At 37.1% G+C, this 24661-nt stretch overlaps 2 protein-coding genes and 2 pseudogenes across 2 annotated transcripts; 1 reads left to right on the forward strand and 3 right to left on the reverse strand.

Moving 5' to 3' along the window:
• Positions 1 to 2514: 2514 nt before the first annotated feature.
• Positions 2515 to 7703, reverse strand: LOC110702730. Its single transcript, XM_021880481.1, has 9 exons — positions 7657 to 7703; positions 7115 to 7362; positions 6546 to 6627; positions 6218 to 6460; positions 5905 to 6121; positions 5448 to 5803; positions 4952 to 5182; positions 3173 to 4373; positions 2515 to 2739 (listed from the first exon to the last, which is right to left on the reverse strand). The coding sequence occupies exons 1-9, from the start codon at positions 7701 to 7703 to the stop codon at positions 2515 to 2517; spliced, it is 2850 nt and encodes a 949-aa protein (XP_021736173.1).
• Positions 7704 to 9284: 1581 nt separating this feature from the next.
• Positions 9285 to 19706, reverse strand: LOC110702731. The gene is made up of 14 exons (XM_021880482.1): positions 19631 to 19706; positions 19272 to 19390; positions 18477 to 19028; positions 18298 to 18354; positions 16978 to 18120; positions 16547 to 16874; positions 15645 to 15906; positions 15337 to 15553; positions 14871 to 15223; positions 14222 to 14740; positions 12495 to 13656; positions 11936 to 12283; positions 11367 to 11601; positions 9285 to 11021 (listed from the first exon to the last, which is right to left on the reverse strand). The coding sequence occupies exons 1-14, from the start codon at positions 19704 to 19706 to the stop codon at positions 9598 to 9600; spliced, it is 6795 nt and encodes a 2264-aa protein (XP_021736174.1). The 3' UTR covers positions 9285 to 9597.
• A 547-nt stretch (positions 19707 to 20253) lies between these two features.
• On the forward strand, positions 20254 to 21763 carry LOC110702732 (annotated as a pseudogene).
• Positions 21764 to 22030: 267 nt separating this feature from the next.
• Positions 22031 to 24655, reverse strand: LOC110702733 (annotated as a pseudogene).
• Positions 24656 to 24661: the final 6 nt, after the last annotated feature.

Here is a 24661-nt window from a genome sequence, read left to right on the forward strand (position 1 = left end):
CAGTCACAAGATTCTTAATCAATGAATTCCAAGGAGAACTAGTCTTGATCTTGCTTGTAACTCCCTCATATTTTTCATTATTTTTTCCAATTCGATCCAAATAATATTACTGCCCCTGACTGACTTGTGAAAGTGTTGGCAAAGCTTCATCTACCTCAACCATGAACTTCTTCAGTATGGCTTTTTTCAGCAGGTTTCTTGAAGTGTTGCTTTGCATCGCAAGGTCTTTAGACCCCATAAATCTCTTGTTTCCCAAATCTAGAGAAAAGAAATGGAGAAAGTATTCTTGCTGAGTGATCAATGTAGTTCATCAGAGAAGGTAAAACATCATTTGCCTGCGTCAGATATCTGGACTGTATGATAAGAAGCTGTGCAGCTTCAAAAATATGAATCAGAGTCTGGCTTATACGGTACATTGGCATGGAATTTTCAACAGCTACAATTCGGAAAGATTCAATAAGCTCCAAATATTTCAAGCCAACAGAGAATATCTCGGCACACCAATGCCTTTTTGCAGCGTACACCAGTTGGTTAGCATCAATACTTTCCATCTTAACTTCAGATCTTCTGGGCACATATTTCACCCATTCAACATCTGGATAGAGAAGAAAATAATCAGCATCTGGGCAGATGGACCGTTTTCTCACACCAAGATATTCCAAGCAGAAATTTTCATATTCTTGAAAACCACTAGTTCCTTGTTCTGTCAAAGAGTCAAGGTACTTGAATATTGTCTCAATCTTCTGTTTCCACACGTTCCAGTGATGAATCAATTCTGTCACAGATATCCAATTCAATGGATTTTTAATTCTATTTCGTCTTGATTCATGCATTGAAACATCAGTTGCAAGAAGCCTGTCCAGAATTCTACGAGTAGACAAGATTTCTCCCCTTAAATTTTTATGCTGTCGTGACAATGCCAACTGCTTTTGCAACTCATGTAAGTCGACTTCATCACTTGATATGAGCTTGATATTTTCACACACCTCATTGAAATGGCGTGGACAGTTACGAGCATGAGCTGTGGCTTTTGACAAAAGATGCTTTTTTGATTGAAACTCTTCTAGAGGCCATCCCTTGCTACCATCTGCCCAAAGACTGCCAGCAAACGCAAAGGCAAGATAGAGCCTAGATGCTTCTTCATAATCACCAGCTTTTCCTGACATATCCGCCTCCAGTAAAATATCACCCATTTGTCTAGCACATTTTGCAGCTTCTAGATAATTCTTATATTATAACTCCAACTCAAAAAGTTCATCAAAGCAGCTCAACTTCTTCAAAAAATTTCGCTTTGATTCCGGAGAGCTAAAATCTCTAACATATTTCATCATAGTTTGCTGGTCTTGCTGCTCAAAACATGCAAGTGCACATTTGCGAAGAAACTTTTGTTCACTTGCATTGAAGTCGATCCTTTGTTTTGTAGGCTTACCATGATACTTTTGTTTCCAACTTCGTATGTAACACAAACCCAAGTCATACAACTTACCCTCCGAGCAAGTATACAAGCATTCATTGAAATAAAGTCCCTCATCATACACCTCAGCAGCAAGTTTATAGCATCTTGCCAGGGTGAAACATTCACCTGCTCTTTGCAGATCTGATTCTTCAAGACATAACTTACCTGCAAAGCATACACATTAGTAAGTAATCAGATACCAAACAGGCATAAACAATAGACTTGACTGTCAGATACATAAGTTTTTCAGCATATGGTGCAAGATAGCCAACTAGTATTACTTCTATCAGGCTGTCTATCCTATTAGTCAATCTAAAATACAATGAACACCAACTCTTCAACTGCGCTTCTATACTTGGACCATCATCTCTTGAAGGATGTAATTTTTACCACGTAAATCAAGATCATGTACAGAGTATTTACTAAAGGTATATATATTTCCATAGGGTATCAGTATCAAATTCATGCCAAATATAAATTTCTCTCTAGCACTCCCTGAGGCTTGGCTGGGGGATAGCTATAAACACTACCTGCTTTTTCATAGTCTTCAGCATCTATGTAACATTCGACTGCTTTCTTGATGTTTCTTATGCTTTCAAATAGCTCAGCAGCTTCTCTGAGCATTTCCAAAGACTTTTCCATGCTTAAACCTCGTAAGTTGTCAGCAGCTGCCTTAAAGCTAGAGGCTTTGGCAAACTTTTGCCAGTAAAAATCTCCAGCGCGTTCAAAACATTGCGTAGCAGCCTTGTAGTTATGCACCTCTAGCATCTGTAATTGGAAAAGGCCCAATCAAAGGAAGTGAGGAATCTAAATGGGGCATATGAGGTCAGACTAATAAATTGCAGACACATGAGACAGGAGTACTTTATCTGCAACAAGAAAATTTAAAAAATAGAAAAGCAAGAACCTTAATACCATGAATTAATAAGACAAACCTTTTTACCCCGCCATCTCCAGTCCTCTAAGCTACTAGCAACTTGCATAGACCGTGCAAATGACTCATCCAACTTTTTAACTTGAATGAGATTCAGCTTTCGCCAATAGTCAGCCATAGGAGATCAAAAACTATCGCTGTCTTCACATAGCCAAAGCCTTTGTCTTGTACGAGTAATGGCTACATACAATTGCTTTAGCTCATAACACAAAACATCACGCTTTGCATTTGTAAAACTTGGATAAGTTTCTAAATTCAAAGCACAGAGCTTTTCCTCCACGTATTCATAAATAATTCTCCACTGTTCTCTTAATGGTGAGGATCCAAAGAAGTTATACAACAGCACATCCTGCAATAACAAGAATAGAGTGTTACTTGAACGGTCTCGATTTCTATTTGCAGTTAAAGAGGGTTATAATCAGACTTTGGAACGAGAAAACACTTAATATGGCTATAGGGATAATGATGGCTTTCAGTAACACGCTTAAATGCCGAGAAAGTAAGTATTGCAGTAGGCAATCCTGGAAATTCGACACTCCAAGAACAGTTTGACTAAATAATGCAATCCCAAAGGAAATTGCAACAAGAAGGGACAATAAAGCCATAAGCTGCGATTTCAAGACCAAATCGGCAAATCCCCCCACCCACCCCCTAAAAAAAAAAAAAAAACACACCTTGAAACGAGGAGAGCATTGATTGCAGCAGATAATAAGAAGGCTTATATACAGAAATCAATATAGCTAGAGCAACTTACACATCCAAATAGAATGTACTAATATTACCTCAAACTCCAAGCCTTTGCACTCAAAGATTGTCAGCACAAGGGCCTGTCTGCCAACAAATTTGCCTACTTTGTCTCTCGCATGATCATCTCTGACCATTATCACCTGTTCGGATCCAAAGCTAATGCTATTGCTGTTGTCACCTTGACTTGCTTTGTCTTGAAAAATCTTTATGAGGGCATCTTCGCAATTTTCACAATCCAGTAGTATTGGAAGTTCCCCACATAAGAGACTAGTTTCCGGTTTAAGGGGATCAATAGAATTGGGAAAAAAATGCCAGATAAGGTCAATAACACTCTGAGCTAAATTTAAAACTCCAGCATGAGTCCGAAAATTTTGGCTTAGTTGAAAGGTAGGAGATATTAGCCCTTTAATCTTCTTTTGCTCATCTCCAACAACTTCCATATTATTGAGAAACTCCTCGTAGAAAAGCTTTCTTATATCCTCAAATCTAAAATCAATGCCTCTAGCAATAGTCTGCGCAGTGTCACCTGCAAATACAAAGCCTTCCTCCACATTACTGCATATGTACTTGAAGAGGGCAAGTTGCTTCATGGTTAGATCCTGGACTTCATCAATATAAACAAAATCCATGAGCTCACCTTCATAATTTTCACACTTAAAACGACAAAGCAGATCATTCACTAGATCAGCCAAATCAAATTCTCCTCGTACAACCTTCTTTTTCTCATAGTCCCCAAATACCTTATATATTACCTCTCTTTCATCCTCACTGAATTTTGATACTCGGGCCTTAGATAATTGCATATAACTCTGCAAACTCAGATTGTTGTTATCACCCTCCCCATAATGTAGCCTACCTTTTATACAGGAATTAATCTCGGTGAAAACTCTTAAAGGATCAAGCTTTCTTGTGAGCTGGGAGTTGAAATGAGGCCAATAAGATGATCTAAATTTCTCAAATGTAACCTCTTTCCTTCTTACTGCCTGAACAACCAGTCTGAAACTTGCAGTTTCCATATAACAGATTTTCCTAATATCCGTAAATCTATCAAAATATGACAAACCAAAGCTTCTATCAAGCATCAGCAAAAACATATTAAATGTTATCACAAGTGGAAAGGCATTTAAAGGAATATCTTGAAAAGACTCTGGGATGTCCTTGAACTTCTCATATTCATCCATTTCAATCACATCATTGAAGACACATCCCTCACCAAAGTTTTCTCCGTTAACAAAGCTGTAACAACCATAAGATAAATCAATAATGCTAGGAACACAAGCCAACTTTTAAAAAACGAGAATGAAAAGTGCATTTTCTTATAGAAGATTTTCTAAAAAAGGAGAATGAAAAGTGCATTTTCTTATAGAAGATTTTCTCCACAGGCAATTAATAAGTGCTGTAACATTTTATCAATACGGTCCATACTAGAGTACACCAGCAAGGTAAGCTCATTTGCACATACACCAGCATGGTAGCTCATTAGCATATGAAGTATATTATATATTGCAGGGGAAAAAGATAATGAAAAGGTTCACAGACCTCTTAAGATTTTTGATGTGGTGTTTGACGGCAAAACAAAGTTTTGGATTTACGGTCACAAAAAGTTGGCGAAGGGGCGCTCCCATTCTACCAGGAGCATTGGTTGAAAACTCACTCATCAAGGCGTCATGTAGATTTCCTTCTGAAACTATGTGATGTTGTTGTTCCTTTTGAAACAACTTCATCACCAACACTGTTGTTTTACCTGTGCCAGATCGTCCTAAAATGAAGGTGCTTTTGCCATTGAAAATTGCCTCTCTTTCTTGGTCTGATACCTCAAAGGGACATTCAAAAGCAACCCATCATACGCAGACATCAAGTGACTCAAGACACCCTCAGAAAATGGATAGAATTTCATAAGCAGCAAACTCTCCTTGACTTTTGCATTCTCAAAAAAGCTTGTTCCAACACTATCAGCATCCAAAGAACTTGTTGATTTTGCGTTATTAACAACTTTGAACCGTGCAACATCAAATGAAGTAAAGTTTCTTGGGAGTTCCAACTTCCTACATAAACAAACATAGAGAACATTAGGAAAAGATGGAAAGCCACATCTGGTGCTTCTTTTCATCTTTTGTCAACATTTTCTAGACGCACATACAAAGGTACAGATAAACAAAGGTAGTTTCTTTTAAGCTCAATGCAGCAGCATATTAATTCTTATGGTGCAGTTGTGTCGTCTAAGCACTTCAGTACATCTTTGGAGACTGATCGCTCACTGAATTTAACTTGTAAATAGAATGATATACAAATTATATAAAGAGAATATACCCCTGGAGACATTTTTCTTTGCAGCATGCAAGGAATTCATCAGTAAATGCTCCATATATTATGTCAAGTTTACTGACTAATGCTGGTACATCTTCCAAATGCAAGATATCCCAGACCTTCAAGATTTGAGTAGCATATCCCTGTAACCTGATTATATCATTTGTGCAAATGATATACCGACCCTCAACCTCAAATTGTTTTACAATTCTAACAGCACTTTCACAGACCAGATCAGTGTTCTTATTTTTTGGCCGCCAGCCATTAGCTAACTTCAAAATAAAATTCACCACAAGCTTCTTAGAGTAGATTGAGGGCAGCTTGGCAAAAGATTTGACAAAATTCTCACTGAAGACAACCTACAAATTAAAGGATTGTGAAAACTCAGTTTAATGTTGCAATATTATCACAAAATTCAACAGAATATGCATATTTCTGGAAGGATAGAGCAAAGGTATACCTTCCACCCTGAAGCTTTGAAAATATTATTATCCTTATCAAGCAAGTCTTCAAGTTCATCCAACTTGCTTTTAACATCTACAATGACTTTAGCTAAATTCTCGTCTTCTTCAGCATTAAAGTAACAGCTGTGCAGTTTGGCATCAGAAATAATATCTTTCCAGAAAGTATCTGCTTCAGCAAGGGTTTCCTTGTTCCCCAGTATCCAGAGGCAATGCCTACAATTGTTTAAAAAGAGGAAGAGCAGGTTTACTTGATTAAAAAAAAGCCAACAGAAACTATAATTAGTCCAGAGACATCATCCTAAGTCATACCTGGCCCTACTCGAAGCAACATCAGCCATTCCATGATCTAAGCGGAACTCAGAAGATCCAGCAGAATTGGATCTTACAGTAGATACTATAACAATATCTGCTTCGCCACCTTCCTGGAATCCTTCAACTAATTTCACCTTCAACTCAAAGTTTAAAAGCTTTTCATATCTTTTCCCAATTCTTCTCTCAATATCCTTAACTTGTGCTACACCTTGAGATACTATACACACAGAAATCTTTTGGCTGTAGCACTGCCATTCTGTGTACAACAGCAAAAACTTCAGGTATCATGGAAATCATCATATTGGAAAAAAGCTTTATAATAGACCAATCTCTAATCTTAACATCTATGTACATGTTTTGAGCAGATGTAAGAGCCACATTAAGAATTTGAGCAACCCATACCAAACCTAACTTATGTACAAAAAAGTTGACAAGGAATAACAGATATAGCCAACAACCTATGTTACTTGGATTCTTCATTTACCTCAAGTGCCCATGTTAGATTCTCAACACTTAAACATAAATAGGATATATTAATATATATGTGTTTAGGCCAAAGCCAAAATCATAGAAAATTTTCACAAAATAGCACACTTGGACACGTACCCATGTCAAACAAGAATACCCAACTCAGAACAACGGAGTGAACAACAACAAAACCACGAATCACCCTTACCCGTAACCAAGCTGCACGGTCCTTAAATATCGAGAAGCCCGGTTAGGGTTCGGACTCATCAAACACATTCACATAACATTTGTTGGTTGAGACTTGACATGCAAGTATGCAACCCACTATCAATAATAACTAATCACAATTTACACTACTCAGAGAACAGTCAAATACACACATAAAGGAAACAATCCACTCCTAATACGTTTAAAAGGGCGGTTTACCTTTGTGCAAACGTTGCACAATATTCATCAAAACTGCCACTTCAACCAGATTTCTAGTGTTATGCCCATCATCATCAACTTCTTCTCTTCCTTGAGAGATGTTTATAAATGAAAATGGACCAAATATTTTTCCTATAAGATTATGTAGCTTACATTTCTTACTTCTAACTTTTCTTGAAGAGAGCATTTGATCTCTTACAATTTTTTCAATCTTTCCGGATTCCAAATCCATAATTCTCTTTCTTCCCCTGCGTCAAATCATCAAGAACCAAATTCAAGTAAATATTAGATTTTATAGCCTAAAAAATCAAGTTGTGTTCAAGAAAATGATCAATAACAGACATGAAAAAGTTGAAATTACAAAGAATGAAACAAACCCAGTTCAAGAATGATGATGATTTATGTTGTGGGTGTTAAAATGAAGGAATTTTGGTAGTCATTTTGATTTATTTTTAAGTGGGATTTTCAAAAAATGGGTTTATTTTCAAGTGCGATTATTGATGATAATGGAAATGATGGGGAGAGAGATGAAACGTCACTACAGCTTAGCAGTTGTGGCACGGGGTACACTGCATATGTTTGCCGCCATTGATTATATTTATAACGTCTACTCCATAGTTATTTTTTGTGTGCACCCCGTAGTATTGTTCTACAATGTGTCATTGTGTACTACGCTAATACCCAATTCATACTCAGCTAGTAAACTTGGTTTAAACTTTAAACTACAAGGTATTTCTTCGTTTCTTATTTTTTACCCCATAGACAAATGTTACTTTATTAACTTTTAATTGGAAAAAATGATGAGAGAGAAAAGTAGTGGGTTAAAGGGGTGATTGTGAGAGTAAAAGTGTAATCCTATATGTTCAAAAATAAAATGGGTCGAAATTAAAATGACGGCCTAAAAAGAAAATTGAGGCAAAACAAATAAGAGACCAAGAGAGTAATTATTGAGCGATTTTTTTTTTTTTTTTTGTTTATGCAGTATGAGTAATTGTTGTTTTACATTGTGTAATATGCTAGTACCTCCATATTTTTTTTGTTAATCTCAATTATTGTATAAAATTGCCAAAAAAAAAAAGAAGATAAGAGTGGGTGCAACAAAATATTTAGACGATGCAAGTGAATTCCGTAAATAGATAGGTGGAAATAAGAGGGAGCCCCAGTTAATCATCGTGATGAACAAAAATTGTTTATTTGGTGACATTTCTGTAAATAGAAACATATCAGTCAATATGACATTTTCGTAAGTAAATCAACATTTTCTTTATATTACAGGAACACGTCAAGGGTGTGGATTGTGATACACGCTAACTTAAACACACAAATAATTAGGTGTGTAAGAAGTAATTCTTCATAAAATTTAAAAGTTACGAAATACTTCGTATAAGAAATTAATGTAATAAAAAATCAAAAGCTAAATCAATCTTACCGGAAAGGGTGTAAAATAATTTTCTTAACACTTTTTTTTTTTTTTTTTTTTGCACTTAAGTTTATTTTTCACATTGATTTTTTGTAATGGATTTGAGAATGAGGTTGGCAACATAGAGCAAAACTAAGGAAACTAGAGCTTCTCTTCCTATTGTAAAAAAGAGGTATTTGACAAAGTTGGGCACGGCAGTCGGCAGGGTAGCACAAAGAGTATAGGACTCATGCAGTAAAGGGTATTATATATTAACATAAGATGGAAGTTAATGGTGTAAGGATTAAAGTGTTCAACTAACTTGCAATCAACCCACAATAGCAATGAACAAACAAGCATAACAATCAAGAACAACTTTGAAGGAATTAAAGCAAGTAAAAGGAAGACAATGTTACTGTGGGAAAACCCGAGAACCGGGAGAAAAAACCCACCCTTGCACTATGGAGTAATATTGATGATGAATGAACTCAAGAATTACAAGCATGAATTGTATAGAATTCAAATGCTCCTCACAAACCCTCTCAAAACCTCTCTATGTGTTTAAATGTTTGTGAATAATCAACAAAGAGGCTTAGAAAAGGTATATATAGTCTAGGTAGAAAATACAATCCAACGGCTAAGATTAAAGCAAATCGCACAAGCCGAAAACGAAGCGACGAAATAGGGAGCAGGGAGGTTCGGCCGAACCTACTTCGGTCGAACCTGGGGTGGTTCGGTCGAACTCCTTGGGTTTGGTCACTAGCTTGCACCTACTGACTTAAAACCGGGTTCGACCGAACTTTTCACAAGTTTGGTCGAACCTTAACAATAAGGCAGCTTCTATGCAATCTCCTTATGTCTCCATGTATTTATCTATCTCCACACTAATCCTAACAAATGGTAATCCACTTCCCTGAGTTAAAAGATATAAGACAAGATGAAAGTGTTATCAATAACTTCAGCTAGATTAATGTCTGCTATTTCAGATATTTACTTGACACCAGGCTAGCAAACATAATTTAGCAACTCAAGCAAACAATGCAATTAGCTGACATTACTCAACAAAGATTGGAATTCAAATCTTTCACATATTAGGCAAATAATGATCTAGTTTTGCCCTCAGTTTTCGTGTGATGATGGAGCTTCGGTTCTTTACTTGATCATGTAGGATAAGGTTGTACCATTCAGTGGTAAACACAGCAGCAGCATACCATTTTGTCGCATAATACATTCGAGCAGTTGACACTTGACCCCATTGCCTTAAATAATCCGACTCCATCAAAAAAAGGGTACATTCAAAAATATGATCAACAATCCTACTTTTGCAAATCATAGGCATCGAATCAGCAGAAAACTTCTGAAAGATATTCAGATACTCCAGCATATTACAGCCAACTGAGAGTAACTCTGAACACCAGTAATGTCGAATAGAAGTCACCAAATGTTCTGTGCCAAGTCTTTGATTATTCTTTTTCGGATATTTCGACACCCATTCAGCATCAGGATAGAGCATAAAGTAACCAGTGTTTGGATGCTTTCGCACGCCAAAATAATGTAGACAGAAGTCCCAGTGATTATCATGTGCTGGTAAACTCTTTAGGTGTTCCAAGGTTGTCAAAATCTTCTCTTTCCAGGATGACCAAAAGTATATCAGTTTTTCAACTGAGACCTGGCCACCTGAGATCATTTCTCGCGAGTCAGATTCCCATTTAAATGGTGAAGTCTGAGTCTGAAGAAGGATTTCAAGAATTTTTCTAGTACATATGACCTCCCATTTCAAATTCCCGCTTTTTTGGGAGACTTCTAACTGCTTCTCCAGTTCAGACAACCCAGTACTTTGAGTTGACAAAAGCAGAACTTCTGTATGAATTTGTTTGTGAAAATCAGCTGAAGCATTGAGAGCAGAAGCTTCAGCTCTGGACAACAATTCCTCTTTCAACAAAAGATCTCTTTCGAGCCAATTTTTTCCACCAGATGCCCAACAACATTTACCAAACACGTACCAAATATAGAGCCTAGAAGCATCCTCATAATTCTGAGCCTTTTCTAATAAATCTGCCTCACGTAAAAATAATCCTACTTTTCTTGCGATTCTTAGACCCTCTTGAATATCGCCCATTTCTATCTCTATGTCAATTCCCTCCTCATAACACCCTTGATTCCATAAGAAGGTCCTCATTGAATCAAGAGAGCTAAATTTCTTAACATACTTCATCATTTTTTTCTTGTCTTTTTTCTTATAGGAAGCATGAGCACAACTCTTCAGGAATTCTTGCTCAAATGTTATCAAGTCTATGCTTCCCTCCTCAAGAGCCAGCTGTTTCCAGCTTTGTACGTACTGCAATCCTAAGTTAAACAATTTTCCTGTATTACATGCATGCAAACATTCTCTGTAGAGGTAATTTTCAGCATAGATCTCCGCAGCACGTGCATGAAAACCGGCCAAGGTATAGCAATGACAAGCCTTTTCAAGCTCAGAACTTTGAAAGTGCTGCAGATATATATCACCTGTAAAAAAAAAAAGTTCAATAGCGTCATTTCTGGAAATAATCAGTTCATCTGGGTCAGAATTCAAGGAAGTAAACTTAAATGTGAACTCCATTGGGTTTTAGGCTACAATTTCAATCATATAGTAAAAGTTCATTTTCAGGCTTAGGACAAGGTTCACTAACTAGGATTCATACTGCCCATTATACTTTTGTTTCTATTTTTTCAATGTTCATTTGCAAAGGACTGTGTCAAAAGTCTGCTATGTTCTAGCGAAAGAATTCAAGGTATATCAGTAATAGTTCCAAATAATGGTTTCTAAAAATAGCAGAATACATTGAAATTAGTAACTGTTTTCACTACTACCTGCTCTTTCATAATTGCCTGCATCATAGAAGCACTTAGCGGCCTCTTTGTTGTTATCTAGGCTTTGAAAGATTTCAGCAGCTTCTGTAAGCATTTTGACTGCTTCAGAACTCAAGCCACGCATATGAGCAGCGGTTGTTTTAAGGCCAGTAGCACGGGCGTATTTTTCCCAGTAAGTATCTCCAGCTCGCCCAAAGCAGACTGCCGCTGTCTCATAGTTACTTACTTCGAGAAACTGCATATAAAGGTGAATCAGGATGCAAGGAATATTGAAGACAAAATAAATAGTTACAATAGTTCAAGTATGAAATCCTGAGTTCCTGACTCAGATAACACCACACACTGATGGTGACACCTAGCATGATGCCAGCAATTATAGGTACATCTGATAAATGATTGAGCTATGATCCCAAAATCCTCAATGCTGATGCATTAGACTTACAAACTTACTAAATTTTAATATGAGCATCACATGGGTTCTCTAAAATCTATTAAACTAAGATGGTTAACATGAAATTGGAGGAGAAAACTAATAATGAATGTCTTCCAAATAAAGCCAAAAAACAAACCTTGAAACCTTGCGATTTCCATTCCTCCTTAGAGCTGGGAAATATTATTTCCTGAGCTAATGAATTGTCAAACTGTCTAATTCGGACCAGATTCAATTTTTTCCAGTAATTAGCCATAGGTTCTGCATGACTACCATGGCTCTCACAGATCCATAATCTTTCCTTTGCTCGGGTGACGGCCACATATAGTTGCTTCAATTCATGGCACAAACCACTATGTTTTGCATGATTGAACTTTGGAAAATGTGGAAATGATGAGCCAAGGTTCTTCTCTTGCATATATTTATATATTACACTCCAATGTTCTCTAATAGGTGATGATGAAAAGAAGTTGTACAAGAGAACGTCCTGTGATGATAAACATGTCACAGGGATAAGCTATTTCAGGATCACAGAATATCAAAGTGCATAGCTGGTATATTAAGCAACTTTTGCAACATAAAAATAAAAATAAGGCATCAAACAAAAACAATATAGAGTTAGAAATGTCAAGCGAGAACCTTATAACAATAATGAAGAAGTCAATGTCAAGAAATAGAAAAGCCAAACAGTTATTTACCTTAAACTCCAAGCCTTTGCACTCAAATACCGTGAGCACAAGTGCATGTCCTTTTACATGGCTTGGCATTTCATTTCTCACACTTTCATCTCGTACAATAATAACTTGTTCAGCTCCAAAAATGACAGTATTCCTGCCATCATTTTTATTGTCCTGAAAGATTTTCATGACAACATCTTCATCACCAGATGCAGACTCCAGCAGTATGGGAGCATCTCCATCAATAAGACTGAACTCTGGATTAACCTTATCAATTGAGTATGGAAAGAAATGGTAGATAAGTTTGATGACACTGTGAGCTAACTTTAAAATCCCAGCATGGGATCGAAAGTTTTGATTCAGCACAAAAATTGGGCAGATGTTTCCTTGATCCTGTTTACTAGTTTTCACACACGGGCCTTGGAGAAAATTGACATAGAAAAAGCTTCTGATCTCATCAAAACTAAAATCTACACCTTGGGCAATTGTTTGAGCTGTATCACCAGCAAACACATAACCTTCTTTGACATTCTTGCAAACATATTTTAAAAGAGAAAGTTGCCGCACAGTCCAATCTTGAACTTCATCTATATACACAAAATCCAAGGCATCACCTTCATACCTTTGATGGCTGAACCGATGATGAAGATCATTCACTACATCAGACAAATCATACTCACCTCTTGTAAGCTTCATCTTCTCATAGCACAAGAATATACCATATATGGCCTCCCTCTCGTTCCTACTTAAGCTTGACTTTTTGCAGTCAGACAATTGAATATAACTGTCTAAAGTGAGTCTACCCTGTTCAACTTTTATTCCACCTTTTATACAAGAGAGTATTTCAGTGAAAACTCTTGAAGGATCAAGATCCTTTGTAAGAGTCGAATTGAAGTGAGGCCAGTATGAGACACTAAACTTATCAAAGCTTACTTCTTTCCTTTCCATCATTTGCAGCTCAACTGATTTTAAGCTACAAGTTTGTCTAGTTTTCACAAATCTATGGAAATATGAGGTACCTATTGTACCATCCAGCATGAGCAGGAACTTCTTGAGAGATATCACAAGAGGATATGACTCAGCAGGGATCTCCCAGAAAGAGTGAGGAATATCTTCAAATAGTTGCGTCTCATCATAAACTTGGATGCAGGTTTCCTTATTCAAGATTTCTCCACGAACAGTGCTGAAGCATCAGTGAGGCCAAATTCAGTACGACAACAGATATGAGATTATCAATATAACAAAATAGCTTAGCATATAATCAAACATGCTCCAAGAGCATGCTCCTCAACATTATCACTAAAATTCCATTTGGTTGGACAGAAAACACTGCCAACTAGATATTGTTTTCCATGGACAAATTTGAAAGGGAAAATGCTACAAAAGATTAAGTATCCTTCTTTAGTACCTTAATAAAATTTAGAGAGAAGGAAAAGAATGGGGATGGTGGGAAGGGGATGAAAGGGAGGAGAGAAAGTAATCGGCAAGAAAAATAAGGATAATGCGGGAAGAAGAAAATGTCTTTGCACCCTTATACAAACCAAACGAATTCCTCCTAACAGAAAACACCCTAAGAGGTGAAACAATTACACATATGAGATTGACAATTGACCCGAGAACACAAATCTATTGAATACTGAATACACTCTTCTTCCCTAATATATACGACATTTTTCTGTTTAAATTCCCAGAGACAATGTGGAGTTGACAATGTCACAATTGAGAAATGTAAAGTATCTCACAGTTACCTTTGAAGATTGGAGATGTGTTGTTTTACTGTATGGCACAAGTTCGGATTAACTGTTACAAACAGTTGTCGCAGAATAGCGCTTCTACCCTCAAGCTTAATTGATGGGTCATCACACAAGGAAGCATCGCCATGTACCTCATCAGAACCACCCAAAGCCATGTGATATAGTTGTTCTTTCTGAAATAGTTTCGTGACTAACACCAAGGTCTTTCCAGTGCCAGACCTTCCTAACACAAAAGAGCTTCTTGGGTAATGAATTATTTCCCACTCGTTGTCTGTCACTTCCATGGGAAGCTCTAATGCCCTACCATCAGAAACAGAAATCAAGTGTTTCACTACACCGACAGATAAAGAGTAAAATTTTACTAGCAACAAGCTCTCCTCGACTTCTGCCTTGTCAATACATCTTGGTGCTACATCATCGTCATCTGATATACTTGTTCTCTCAGCATCACTGCAACTCTTGTACCGAACAATATTAGAGTTGCTGCTCCAGCATACGGGAACTTCCAGCGTACTGAGCATAACAAATCAATTAGATAAATGAGATATTGCCAAAAAGGATTAATCATTTCAACAAGATAGTTTTCCTAATTTCGCAATCTTATAGATGCATGTTGATGAAAATGTAACAAAAGAAAGCATACCCTTCAATACATTTTTTCTTGCAGCATCTGACAAACTCTTCAGTGAATAAACCATAGTGTTTGTCAATTCTCTTAACCAATTCGGCCACTGCTTCCAATGGCAAAATATCCCAAACCCTCATAACTTGGAAATATTCTGATTCTTTAACAATGTCATTTGAGCATATGACATAGAGGCCTTGAACTTTGAATTGCTTGACAATTCGAACAGAGCTCTCACAAGGAGGATCGACTTTGATTTTCCTTGGTCGCCATCCATTTGAAAGTTTGCCTATAAGATTAAACACATGCATCTTTGTTTGGCTTGATTGCAGCTTTGAAAATGATTTGATGAAATTACTAGCAAAGAGAACCTAGGAAAAATAACATGAGCAATGTTCAGCAACAAGAATAGGTAAGCCCAAACTGAAGTGTTTAAGGTTCAACTAAATTGAACATCATTAATTTGATAAGAGGAGTTACCCACCTTCCACCTTGCATTACGAAAAAGCACACTATTTCCGCTGAGCAAATCATCCAGCTGATCTAGTTCCTTCTTAACATAAATGATTGTTTCTGATATTTTTTCATCTTCATTAGCATTGAAAAAACATTTCCGCTCTTTAGCATCGGTGATAAAATCCCTCCAAATAAGGTTGGCTTTGGCTAAAGTCTTCCCATTTCCAAGCACCCATAGGCAATGTCTGGAATCAAGAATGTAAATTGGAAAATAACTAGTGTAGGAAAAACAGCAGTGAAGCCTAAAAATTATTTGGAAGTACTTCCAAGACATACCTTGCCCTTGTTAATGCAACATTAAGTCGTTGAGGATTAGATAAGAAACCAATTTCGCCAAAGTTGTTAGATCTGACCAAAGATAGCAGTATTATGTCTTCCTCTGCACCTTGGAACGCATCAATTGATTTGATGTTCACTGTAAAATTTTCCAGATTCGAAAATCTCTGACCAATCATTCTTTCAATTGCCTTAACCTGTGCAGAATAAGGCGATATTACACCAATGCTAACTTTTTTATTGCAGGGTGATTTGCACCATCCTGCAAACAAGAAAATGAACCAAGACTAAGAATGCAGCAATAAAGAATTTTGTAAAGGCCAATTAGTGTATTAGATAAATAGAGGCCCTAAAACACAGATTTTTGTATAGAATGCAAGTGTACAATGCATCCCAAAAGTAAAAATACCAATTCAAACAATGCAGCTCTCGATAAAGAATGTTGAACCTAGTGAAAAAATGTCCAAAGCTAAAATATAGATCCATTTTCCAGGTCACTAAAGCCTGGGGTAGCACACATTCCATCAAGGAGAAATGGTGCGCCAAAATAATAAATTAGTTACTTGCTGAACATCAATACTACACCGTAACCAAAAAAAAAAAAAAAAAAATACTCGCACTACTAAAACAAGCATTATTTTTCATGAAGAAAACGGCAATATTTCACAGTTCGTTCCTGCTCCGATGCTGGAACTGGAAGGTATTTTTCCAATTGATAAGGAATATAAAGACAATTACAACAGAATTTAAAAAATTCTAGTCACGGATCAAATCTGCATTTTGCAGCACATCCAGAAGCTAATTTTTGTAATGTGTTACGAAACTGAGAAAATAAGTAGGTTGATCTTTCAAGATAAAAATTCTGTAAGCAACCTGAAAAGGGAACTATCCGCGTGGCATACCTTTGTAAAGACGAAGTACTATAGCCCGGACAACTGCTGCCTCAACCATATTTTTTCTGCTTTGTCCATTATCATCAAATTCTTCTTTTCCCTCTGTAATATTTATAAATGAATAAGGACCAAAGAATAATCCTTCAAGGTAACGTTTCTCATAGCCGTCACTCTTCACACTAGGTGCATCAGTAATTTTGTTGCTGTAAAACATCCTCCTTGGAAATGCACTTATTGAAGGGTGCATTCTGTACTGCATGTTTAGTAGGTGTTTTGACCAGCCTAACAAACCTAATCTCTGAAATAAACTTCGGCCAAAATCAACACTCGCTGAAATCTGCATCAAAAAAAGGAAAGGTTTCTGGATCATATAAACAATCATAAGATTAAGTAAAATTTTAAGAGTAAAATAGAAATCAATTTTAGACCGATATTCTTACATGACTTTTCACCATGGCCTGTAGCTGGTACTCATCTCCTGCAAGAATAGCATGCCTTAGATCGGGAAGTTGGAGTGGTATAATGGACTCACACTCCTTCAACTGCGCAGCTTCATCAATAACCACAACATCGAGTGATTTTATAGGCGCATAATACAATTTATAGGAACTTGAAGCCGTACAGAATAACAAGGATGACATTTGGAAACAGAAATCCGAGATGAAATCATAATTTGTCACTTGGGGAAACTTAAGTTTGCCCAAAGAAACAATTAGATTTTGTAAAAGATCAAAGCATTCATCTCCCTTCTTTTCGAGAAGACCTAGTATATACACAATAGACTTCTGAAAGACTCCACTACAAGGAGCCAACCCACTGAGTTGACCAATATATTGCAACAGCAAACTTTCAAAAGAATCAAGCAAATCATAAAGCTTAGTCAAGTTCTCAATATTGTGTTCCTGAATGAAACTTTTTGCCATATGGGTACAAAAGATTGAGATGCATCTCTTGACAGGACCAATTAGTTCATTGAACTGATCTCTAATAGAATTAAGAAAGGATAGAAGTTGCTCTGAATTGCCAAGGCACCTATTCTGACCATGTTGTCCAGTGAGAAAATGATCCTGTGAAGAAAAATCCTGGAATTCATTCAACAACAACGAGAAAGAACAGCGCCAGCCACTAATGGGGCTAAAAACCTCTGCTAGCTTCTTAACACGGTAGTCCAAATAAATATCTTCAATATCTGAACCTACATCTACCTGCTTCTTGCTCCCAAACAAAAGTAAGCTGCCCAATGAGCAAAACCTATTGTCTGAATTCCTTGCAGAACACGCTCTCAACAGCTCTACAACCTGACTAGCTAATGCAGTAATTGCCACATTTGTTGTGGCACAAGCCAGGCCTCTACAGTTAAGCCTTAGCAGAATGCATAGCAATGTGCTGATCATCTTAGATTTACCAGTCCCAGGAGGACCCCATACAAGTTCAACAGAAAACTTGTCCTTACACTGTATATTTTTCAAAGAAGCCGAAATTGCATCCTTCTGAGATGGGTTTAGACGTGGTAAACCCGAACCAAGTTTGTTGAGCCAGAAATGATCAGTTTCTGAACAGCCATTGCCATCAGTTCCTTTGTCCTGCAAAATTGAATAATATATTATAACTAAGCCTTAAATGGGTTGTTGCTATCAATTATTTATGCATTATAAAATGAAAATAGTCATATATAAGCATCCTAGTCCTAAATCAGCAACATAGATTTGTTCTAGTTGCCTCTCAGCTTCAAAATGTTATGATCATCATAGAATAATTACAGTCCAATCATTCTCCAAGTCGACTAATGTGCATAAACCTTTCTTTCTAGGATGATCCTAGTGATACAAATGACAAATAATATAACTATCATGAACATGTTGGCAAATGCGGAATAGAAGTTCATCAGCATTACAAGAACGAAAATACGAAAACTTCAACAATAAGACTGGAAGCATACCAAGGAATCACAGTGCAAGACCTTCTCGAGTAACTTCAAGTTCTCCTTCATGTGCAAAGCATTCCATATGCGTTCAAATGGAATCACATTAGTCAAAAATACAATAAGTAAATATTTATTTACAAAATCATTCATGTCAATCTCTTTAGACACAATCACTCTGATACAAGTAGCAGAAGTGTCCTCATCTGCATCATCCTGAGACATATTAACTACAGATGCTAGAACACATTTTCGCCCCGACTGTAGAACAGGTTCCTCAGCATCAAATTCAGAATCCATCAATACAAACACATCTCCTGGCAAAACATTATAAGTTTTGCTATCTCCACCAGCAGAATTAACCCTCCAATGATGAACCTTAACATTGTACAAAAAGTGTAATTTAGTATCTTTGGTAGCTTTACAACACGAAACTACTCTACCAAAAGGCGCTCTAGATAACATAGACAAATTTGAGCACAATTCGGCTCGTGCCTCCTCTAACAAAGGATACACAAATGCATCGAAATACTCGGTTGTCGATCGAAACAGACAAGGGATCTTCCTGACCTGTAGTTCACAAAATGCAGAGTCAACAACAGCAATAAAATCTTCTTACAGTATTTACTTGTTGGAATTAACTACAAATTAGTGAATCAACAACAAAATCAAATCTTTTGCCCTATCTATAATCTATCTAGGACTACAACTAAAGCATGCATGCAATTCATCATACAATTCAATTACACAATTTACAAACATAAAGTACCAACCATATAATATATTTTAAATAAGAGGAAATGAGGAACTAACCTTGTCATTGAAAAAGTTATCATCAAGTATATCATTAACTGACCATGAGATTAGATGATCAATAAAGGTAAAACCAGCATCATCTACATATTTTATCTTCTTCATTTTCTTTTCAAACTCTATATAATCAAAAAAACATGCATGCAAAAATTTAAAAATTTAAAATAAATAAAAAGACTAGATATTAAGAATGGATTGAACAAAGAAACACAAATAAACCCAGTTGTAACATTTCAATGTTTATAAGATTCTGGGTATTTTTTTTTTTTATTTATTGTGTTTTGAGTGGGATTTTTCTGGAAATTTGTGGGAATTTTGAGTGTAGAGTCGGGCAATTGAGATGAGACGATACAGATTACGAGTAGGAGTAATAACTAGTGCAGCTACAGTAGCTGTACAGTCGCAGAACAAGGTAGTGTAATCGTTTCCCGCCATTTTGTTCTACGTCACTACACTAAAGAGTAAAGACCATTAATTTTGTTGTTTGTAACTTGTAATTGATCGATATAGAATGTGAAGAGTTGCTAAATGTAGAGCGCTTCTGAGTTCTAGGACCTAGAGTTGGGCACAAGCAAATATATAATAATGACAATTTTATAAATAATGACTTTTTAAGAGTACTAATGAGAGGCAATATTATACTACTGAACATTCTCAGTTGTCCTATATATGATTTCAGTAGTACAAAAGACACACTCTAAGTAGTACTGAAAAAAACATCTCAGTAGTACTAATAGGACTTTCAGTAGTACAAAAGACTGTTATGCAATTTTGTTTGTGTCTAACGATGATATATTAGGACTTTCTCCTAAATGTATGACATAAATTTCTTTTGAATAATGTTGTGTTTTTCCCGTTTATACTTTACTTTATAAGGTAGGAGACACACGTACATCGCGTGTATAGTACTTGTATAAGAAATCTATATGGCTCATTTTATTTTTTCCTGAAATATTATCTTACTCTAATAAAATATTTAATCGGTTTAAAAATTATGAAGTCGTGAAGACTGAGACTCCCTTCCAAAAAAAATGGTAATTTTTTTTTTTTTAATGAATTGGTAGCTTTTAATTTTTTTGATAAAGGATTTTTTTTTAAAAAAAAGGATGGTAATTTATGTTTGGACAATGTTGGGCTAGACTGCTAGAGTGTGTTTTTAAGTGGCTTGATGGGTTGCAAAGTAATAGCCTAGATTTGTATTTGGGTGAATACTTAGCCTAGAAAGGCTTCATGTGGACATGATAGGGCGTCCAAGTCCAACCTTAAATCCAATGGCCTACTCCGTATTAATGAAGAACCTACAAGCTACCATAATTAATTAATCCATCAAACATGGGAAAAGCTTTCATAGATAGAGCCATACAGGAATGAACTCACAAAGTCAAACATGTAGCTCAGCCTAGGAAGATCGATTCATTTCTACCAAATTTATGTTCGAATTGAGTCAGTTTTATCAATTTTAAACCAAGCTAAACTCAAATAGATAACATTCGTTGAAAGGCTAACCACGCGTTTAACTCTTAATTCTCTTGCTAATAATTTTTTCTCAATCCAACCCCCATTTTTATCCATTAACTACTACTTCATGGTCAACCGACAAACTTTATCAAGAAATGTCATGTTGAATAATGAATGATATGACCAGCTCTCCAAAGTTGACTAAACTTTGCACTAAAATAGTAACAAGATAAACACAAAGATTAATATATTATTATGTCAACAAAACCACCCCTTAAATTATATATATATATCCCTCTAATATCATTCTTCAAAGCATCAAAAACACAAACTCTACACACAAAAAAATAAAATAAAAATGACAACAATGTTAAATAACAATATTAGCATATGGTTTTCATTTGTTGTGTTACTGATTATATAGTGTACAAGTTGAAGGTCAAAACTGCCGAACAACGGGCTATTTTAGAGCCACAAGCCCTCCACCAGGAAAATGCAGCACCAACTGTTGTATCCAAAACACAGTTTACTTCACCTTTCAATGCTCCCCTTCAGTAACCTCCCAAACACCGGGAATGCTCACACTTAGAGCCTTTCAGAACAGCCAGTCCAAGTGTGACAACGCCTACCATACCGACAACTCACTGGTGGTTGCACTCTCGACAGGGTGGTATAATAGTGGGGCACGGTGTGGGAAGATGATCGCAATAAGTGGGAATGGGAAGACTGTGAAGGCTAAGGTGGTTGATGAGTGTGATTCTACAAAGGGGTGTGATGCAGGGGAGGGTTATCACCCACCTTGTGGGTATAACATTGTTGCTGCTTCTAAGGCTGTTTGGAAGGCTCTGGGGGTCCCACAGAGTCAGTGGGGCCAACTCAATATTACTTGGGCTGATGCTTAAGATGAAGAATATGTTATAAGATCTTTTATAATAGCAAGTATTATGAGCTAATGTAGTAAAATCTTGGTAAAATAAAGCTCAATTTCATCACAGCAAACAAATTATCATGTACTCAGTTCCACAAGAATAAAATCTCCCTGAGATGCAAATGAGTCACGTCCAGATTAAGTTGATACACTACGTATGCATCTAGTTCAAATTACACTATCAAAATGACAACTAACTTCGTACCTTTAGGGCTCTGTTATTGCCCTTTGACCATTGGGCTACAATTTTGAAATTGCACAGGTTTATGTGCGTAGAATCTACTCAAACACCTGCATATTGTTTATGATAAAACAAAGGGCTGCATTCTGTTTATCAAATTGTATATTTGTAATAAATGAAAATAGGCAAGGATAAAACACAAATTTACAAAATATAGTACACATGAATGAATACATTATGTATTACTCGGTTTTTGAGGGACAGAATGTTTACATTACCCAAAATCCACAAGGAAATTGGAATAAATAAGCAGCAAAAAAGGAGGGCCTCATCTCAACATACAGAAAACTGAATAATTCAGAGGGCCTATAGATAAAGATAACACTATTTACAGCAAGCAATCTGTCTTTGCTGGTAATCTCCTAAAGAAATTTGTTGGTGAAGAAGGATACTTACTGCGAAACCTCGGATGCCTCATGGTATAAAAACCAGCAAGAAGAGCCATAACATTGAAAGGAATAGCATACAGAACAAATGCAGCAAACAGGCAGAATGTCAGAAATAAAACTGAGGCTCGTGGATCTCGCCAACTTAGCAATGCTTGAGCCCTTTCTCCCTGAGCAGCAAAATCACCCAACACAGATTGCACTTTGGCACCTATGCTCCTGAGTCGATCATACCTTCTTCGCACCACGTCTGTGCCTTTTGTTGTAGGAAAGGTGTCAAACTCTTCATCAAGTTCATCAGGGATTGTGTTGTCAGCATAGGAGATCCTTGTGTCCATGTGAGGAGGGTTTTTTGGCCTATACCGATAATTCCATAGCCCGATCAAAAACATGTACAAGAACACTGTAGGAAGAATGAGGTCAGGGAAACAAACCAACATCAAAAGAGCAAATGAACGAGGACAGTTGTAACCGGGTTTTTCCAAGCACACACATCTGTGAACCATTTCCCGATTGCAATCAAAACTTTGAAGTAGGGAGATTATGCGATAGAAGTTAGCCTTGCTTCGCCTCATGCTCCAAAAATGTGCATCAACATCACACATATACTCCACCACTTCCTTCTTCAAAGGGGGTTCGGCTCTGCTAAGCCTAGAAGCTAAGACATTTGTAGCATGAACCCTCAAAGTATTAGTCTGCATCAAAGACAATGGTCTAGAGTAATGCATCTTAGGGAGAAGCGGCTTTCCATACAAAAACATCATGTTGGTCATGTTTGTGCAAGAGAATCGAATAGCCAAATGCAACTCTCCCATCTTCTTCAAACCCGAAGGTTGGAGGACTAGCAGGGGATATGAGTGAGTATATACACGGCCTGCTTCAAGGGTGGAGATTCGAATCCTCACTTTTCCGATTTTAGTGTCTTTGTTGCCAGCAATATGTCGTTGTCAAAAACACCAATGGTAAGAACAGTTGCAGGATCATATACTTCCCATGTGTACTGCTCATTGTACTTGGGGCTAAGACTGTCGATTATTGTTCGTGTACGAACCCATTTCTGACAGTACTTAGCCACACAAAAGGTATCCGCAGTTCCCCTTCCATCTCTTGTTTTCATAGGGTGGAGTCCATCAGCATTCAGTATTCCAAGTTCAAGAACACCAATTGAAGATTTCCACAGTTGCTTCATACTTGGTCTGAGATCACTACTATAGTAAGTAGATTCATTAAGGACATGGTAACCGCCATCAAGGCTTATACGAGCATGTAACTTACTAGCAAACTTAACTTTCTTCTCCTCTTCAGTGTCAGAAGAGCTCTTTCTGAAGGTTGATCCATTGAGTGGGAAAATTCTTATCATCAGGGCGCTTGCGAACAGCTGCTAATGGAATACTGACCTTGCCAAGCGTCTCTTCTTTGCCCTGACCTTTTCTATCTTCAACAGTGATGATCAAATGCTCATCGAAAGGCTCAGCAGCAACAAACATCAGATCCTCATTCCAAAAGGGGTTTCCCATCCTGCTTTGAACAGGCTTTGTGCTTAATGTTTGGGCTCCAAGCTGCGCCTTTATATAACAATCAGGAAACCGGCCTTTGTCTGAGGTAATCAAGTCTTGAGCCTCGATTACATTGACTCGAAGGTACCACAACCTGGGTGAATGGTAGACTTTTGAACGGATATGGTTAGCAGCTGAAGCTGACATATCAGGAGGAGTAATGGCATCAGAATGCCAAGCATCAGTAAATGCCTCATCTGCTTGAGTACCATACCAGACCGCGAGCATCAGTTCCCATTATTATTACTCCTATCTCCTTTCTTGTCTTCAAGACGATACCATTGAGGAGCCAACGGACTATCAGGTGGAACTCTAGTCGGGACTTCATGAAGATCAAATCGGATGACTCCAACAAAATCATCCTTCATCAAATCCTTATCTTTCACCTGAACTTCCAAAACAGATGCCTGAAGACGCTCCCTAGAGAGGCAAACACCTCGTTCCATTCAGGATCTTTCTTTTTCTCAAAATACTTGGTAACCCCTTTGTAATTCCCAACTTTTACCTCTACATATGGATCAAGGCTTCCTGTAAGATCCTTGGTGGGAAGTTCACGAGCTTTTTACCACACGAACAAAAAGAAATAGCATCTGTTCAACAAGGTCATACGTGCTAACAGGTTTGTAATTAGAACGTATAACTCGACCACCAACAACTCTTCCACCACCAAGCATAGGACTTGTCTCTCTAAGCTTGTAATCAAATGCCTGCCCTGGAATCCCCGGATTTGCTTGCATAACTTTTGGAGCCTGTGATTCAGACTTAGCAGCTGAAACATGTTGAGTTACTTGAGGCTGAGGCTGAGATTTCGGAGCACTGTC

The sequence above is a fragment of the Chenopodium quinoa genome, unplaced genomic scaffold (assembly GCF_001683475.1).
Source record: "Chenopodium quinoa cultivar QQ74 unplaced genomic scaffold, ASM168347v1, whole genome shotgun sequence".
NCBI lineage: Eukaryota > Viridiplantae > Streptophyta > Magnoliopsida > Caryophyllales > Amaranthaceae > Chenopodium > Chenopodium quinoa.

Coding starts and splice junctions, on each gene's coding strand:
- LOC110702730 (XM_021880481.1), bottom strand. CDS start 7,703: ATGGCGGCAAACATATGCAGTGTACCCCGTGCCACAACTGCTAAGCT. Junction 7,363..7,656: donor CGTGCCACAACTGCTAAGCT/GTAGTGACGTTT, acceptor GATTTGACGCAG/GGGAAGAAAGAGAATTATGG. Junction 6,122..6,217: donor GTTGCTTCGAGTAGGGCCAG/GTATGACTTAGG, acceptor AAACAATTGTAG/GCATTGCCTCTGGATACTGG.
- LOC110702731 (XM_021880482.1), bottom strand. CDS start 19,706: ATGGCGGGAAACGATTACACTACCTTGTTCTGCGACTGTACAGCTACT. Junction 13,657..14,221: donor CACATCTCCAATCTTCAAAG/GTAACTGTGAGA, acceptor CTGATGCTTCAG/CACTGTTCGTGGAGAAATCT. Junction 11,602..11,935: donor GGAAATCGCAAGGTTTCAAG/GTTTGTTTTTTG, acceptor CTTTATATGCAG/TTTCTCGAAGTAAGTAACTA.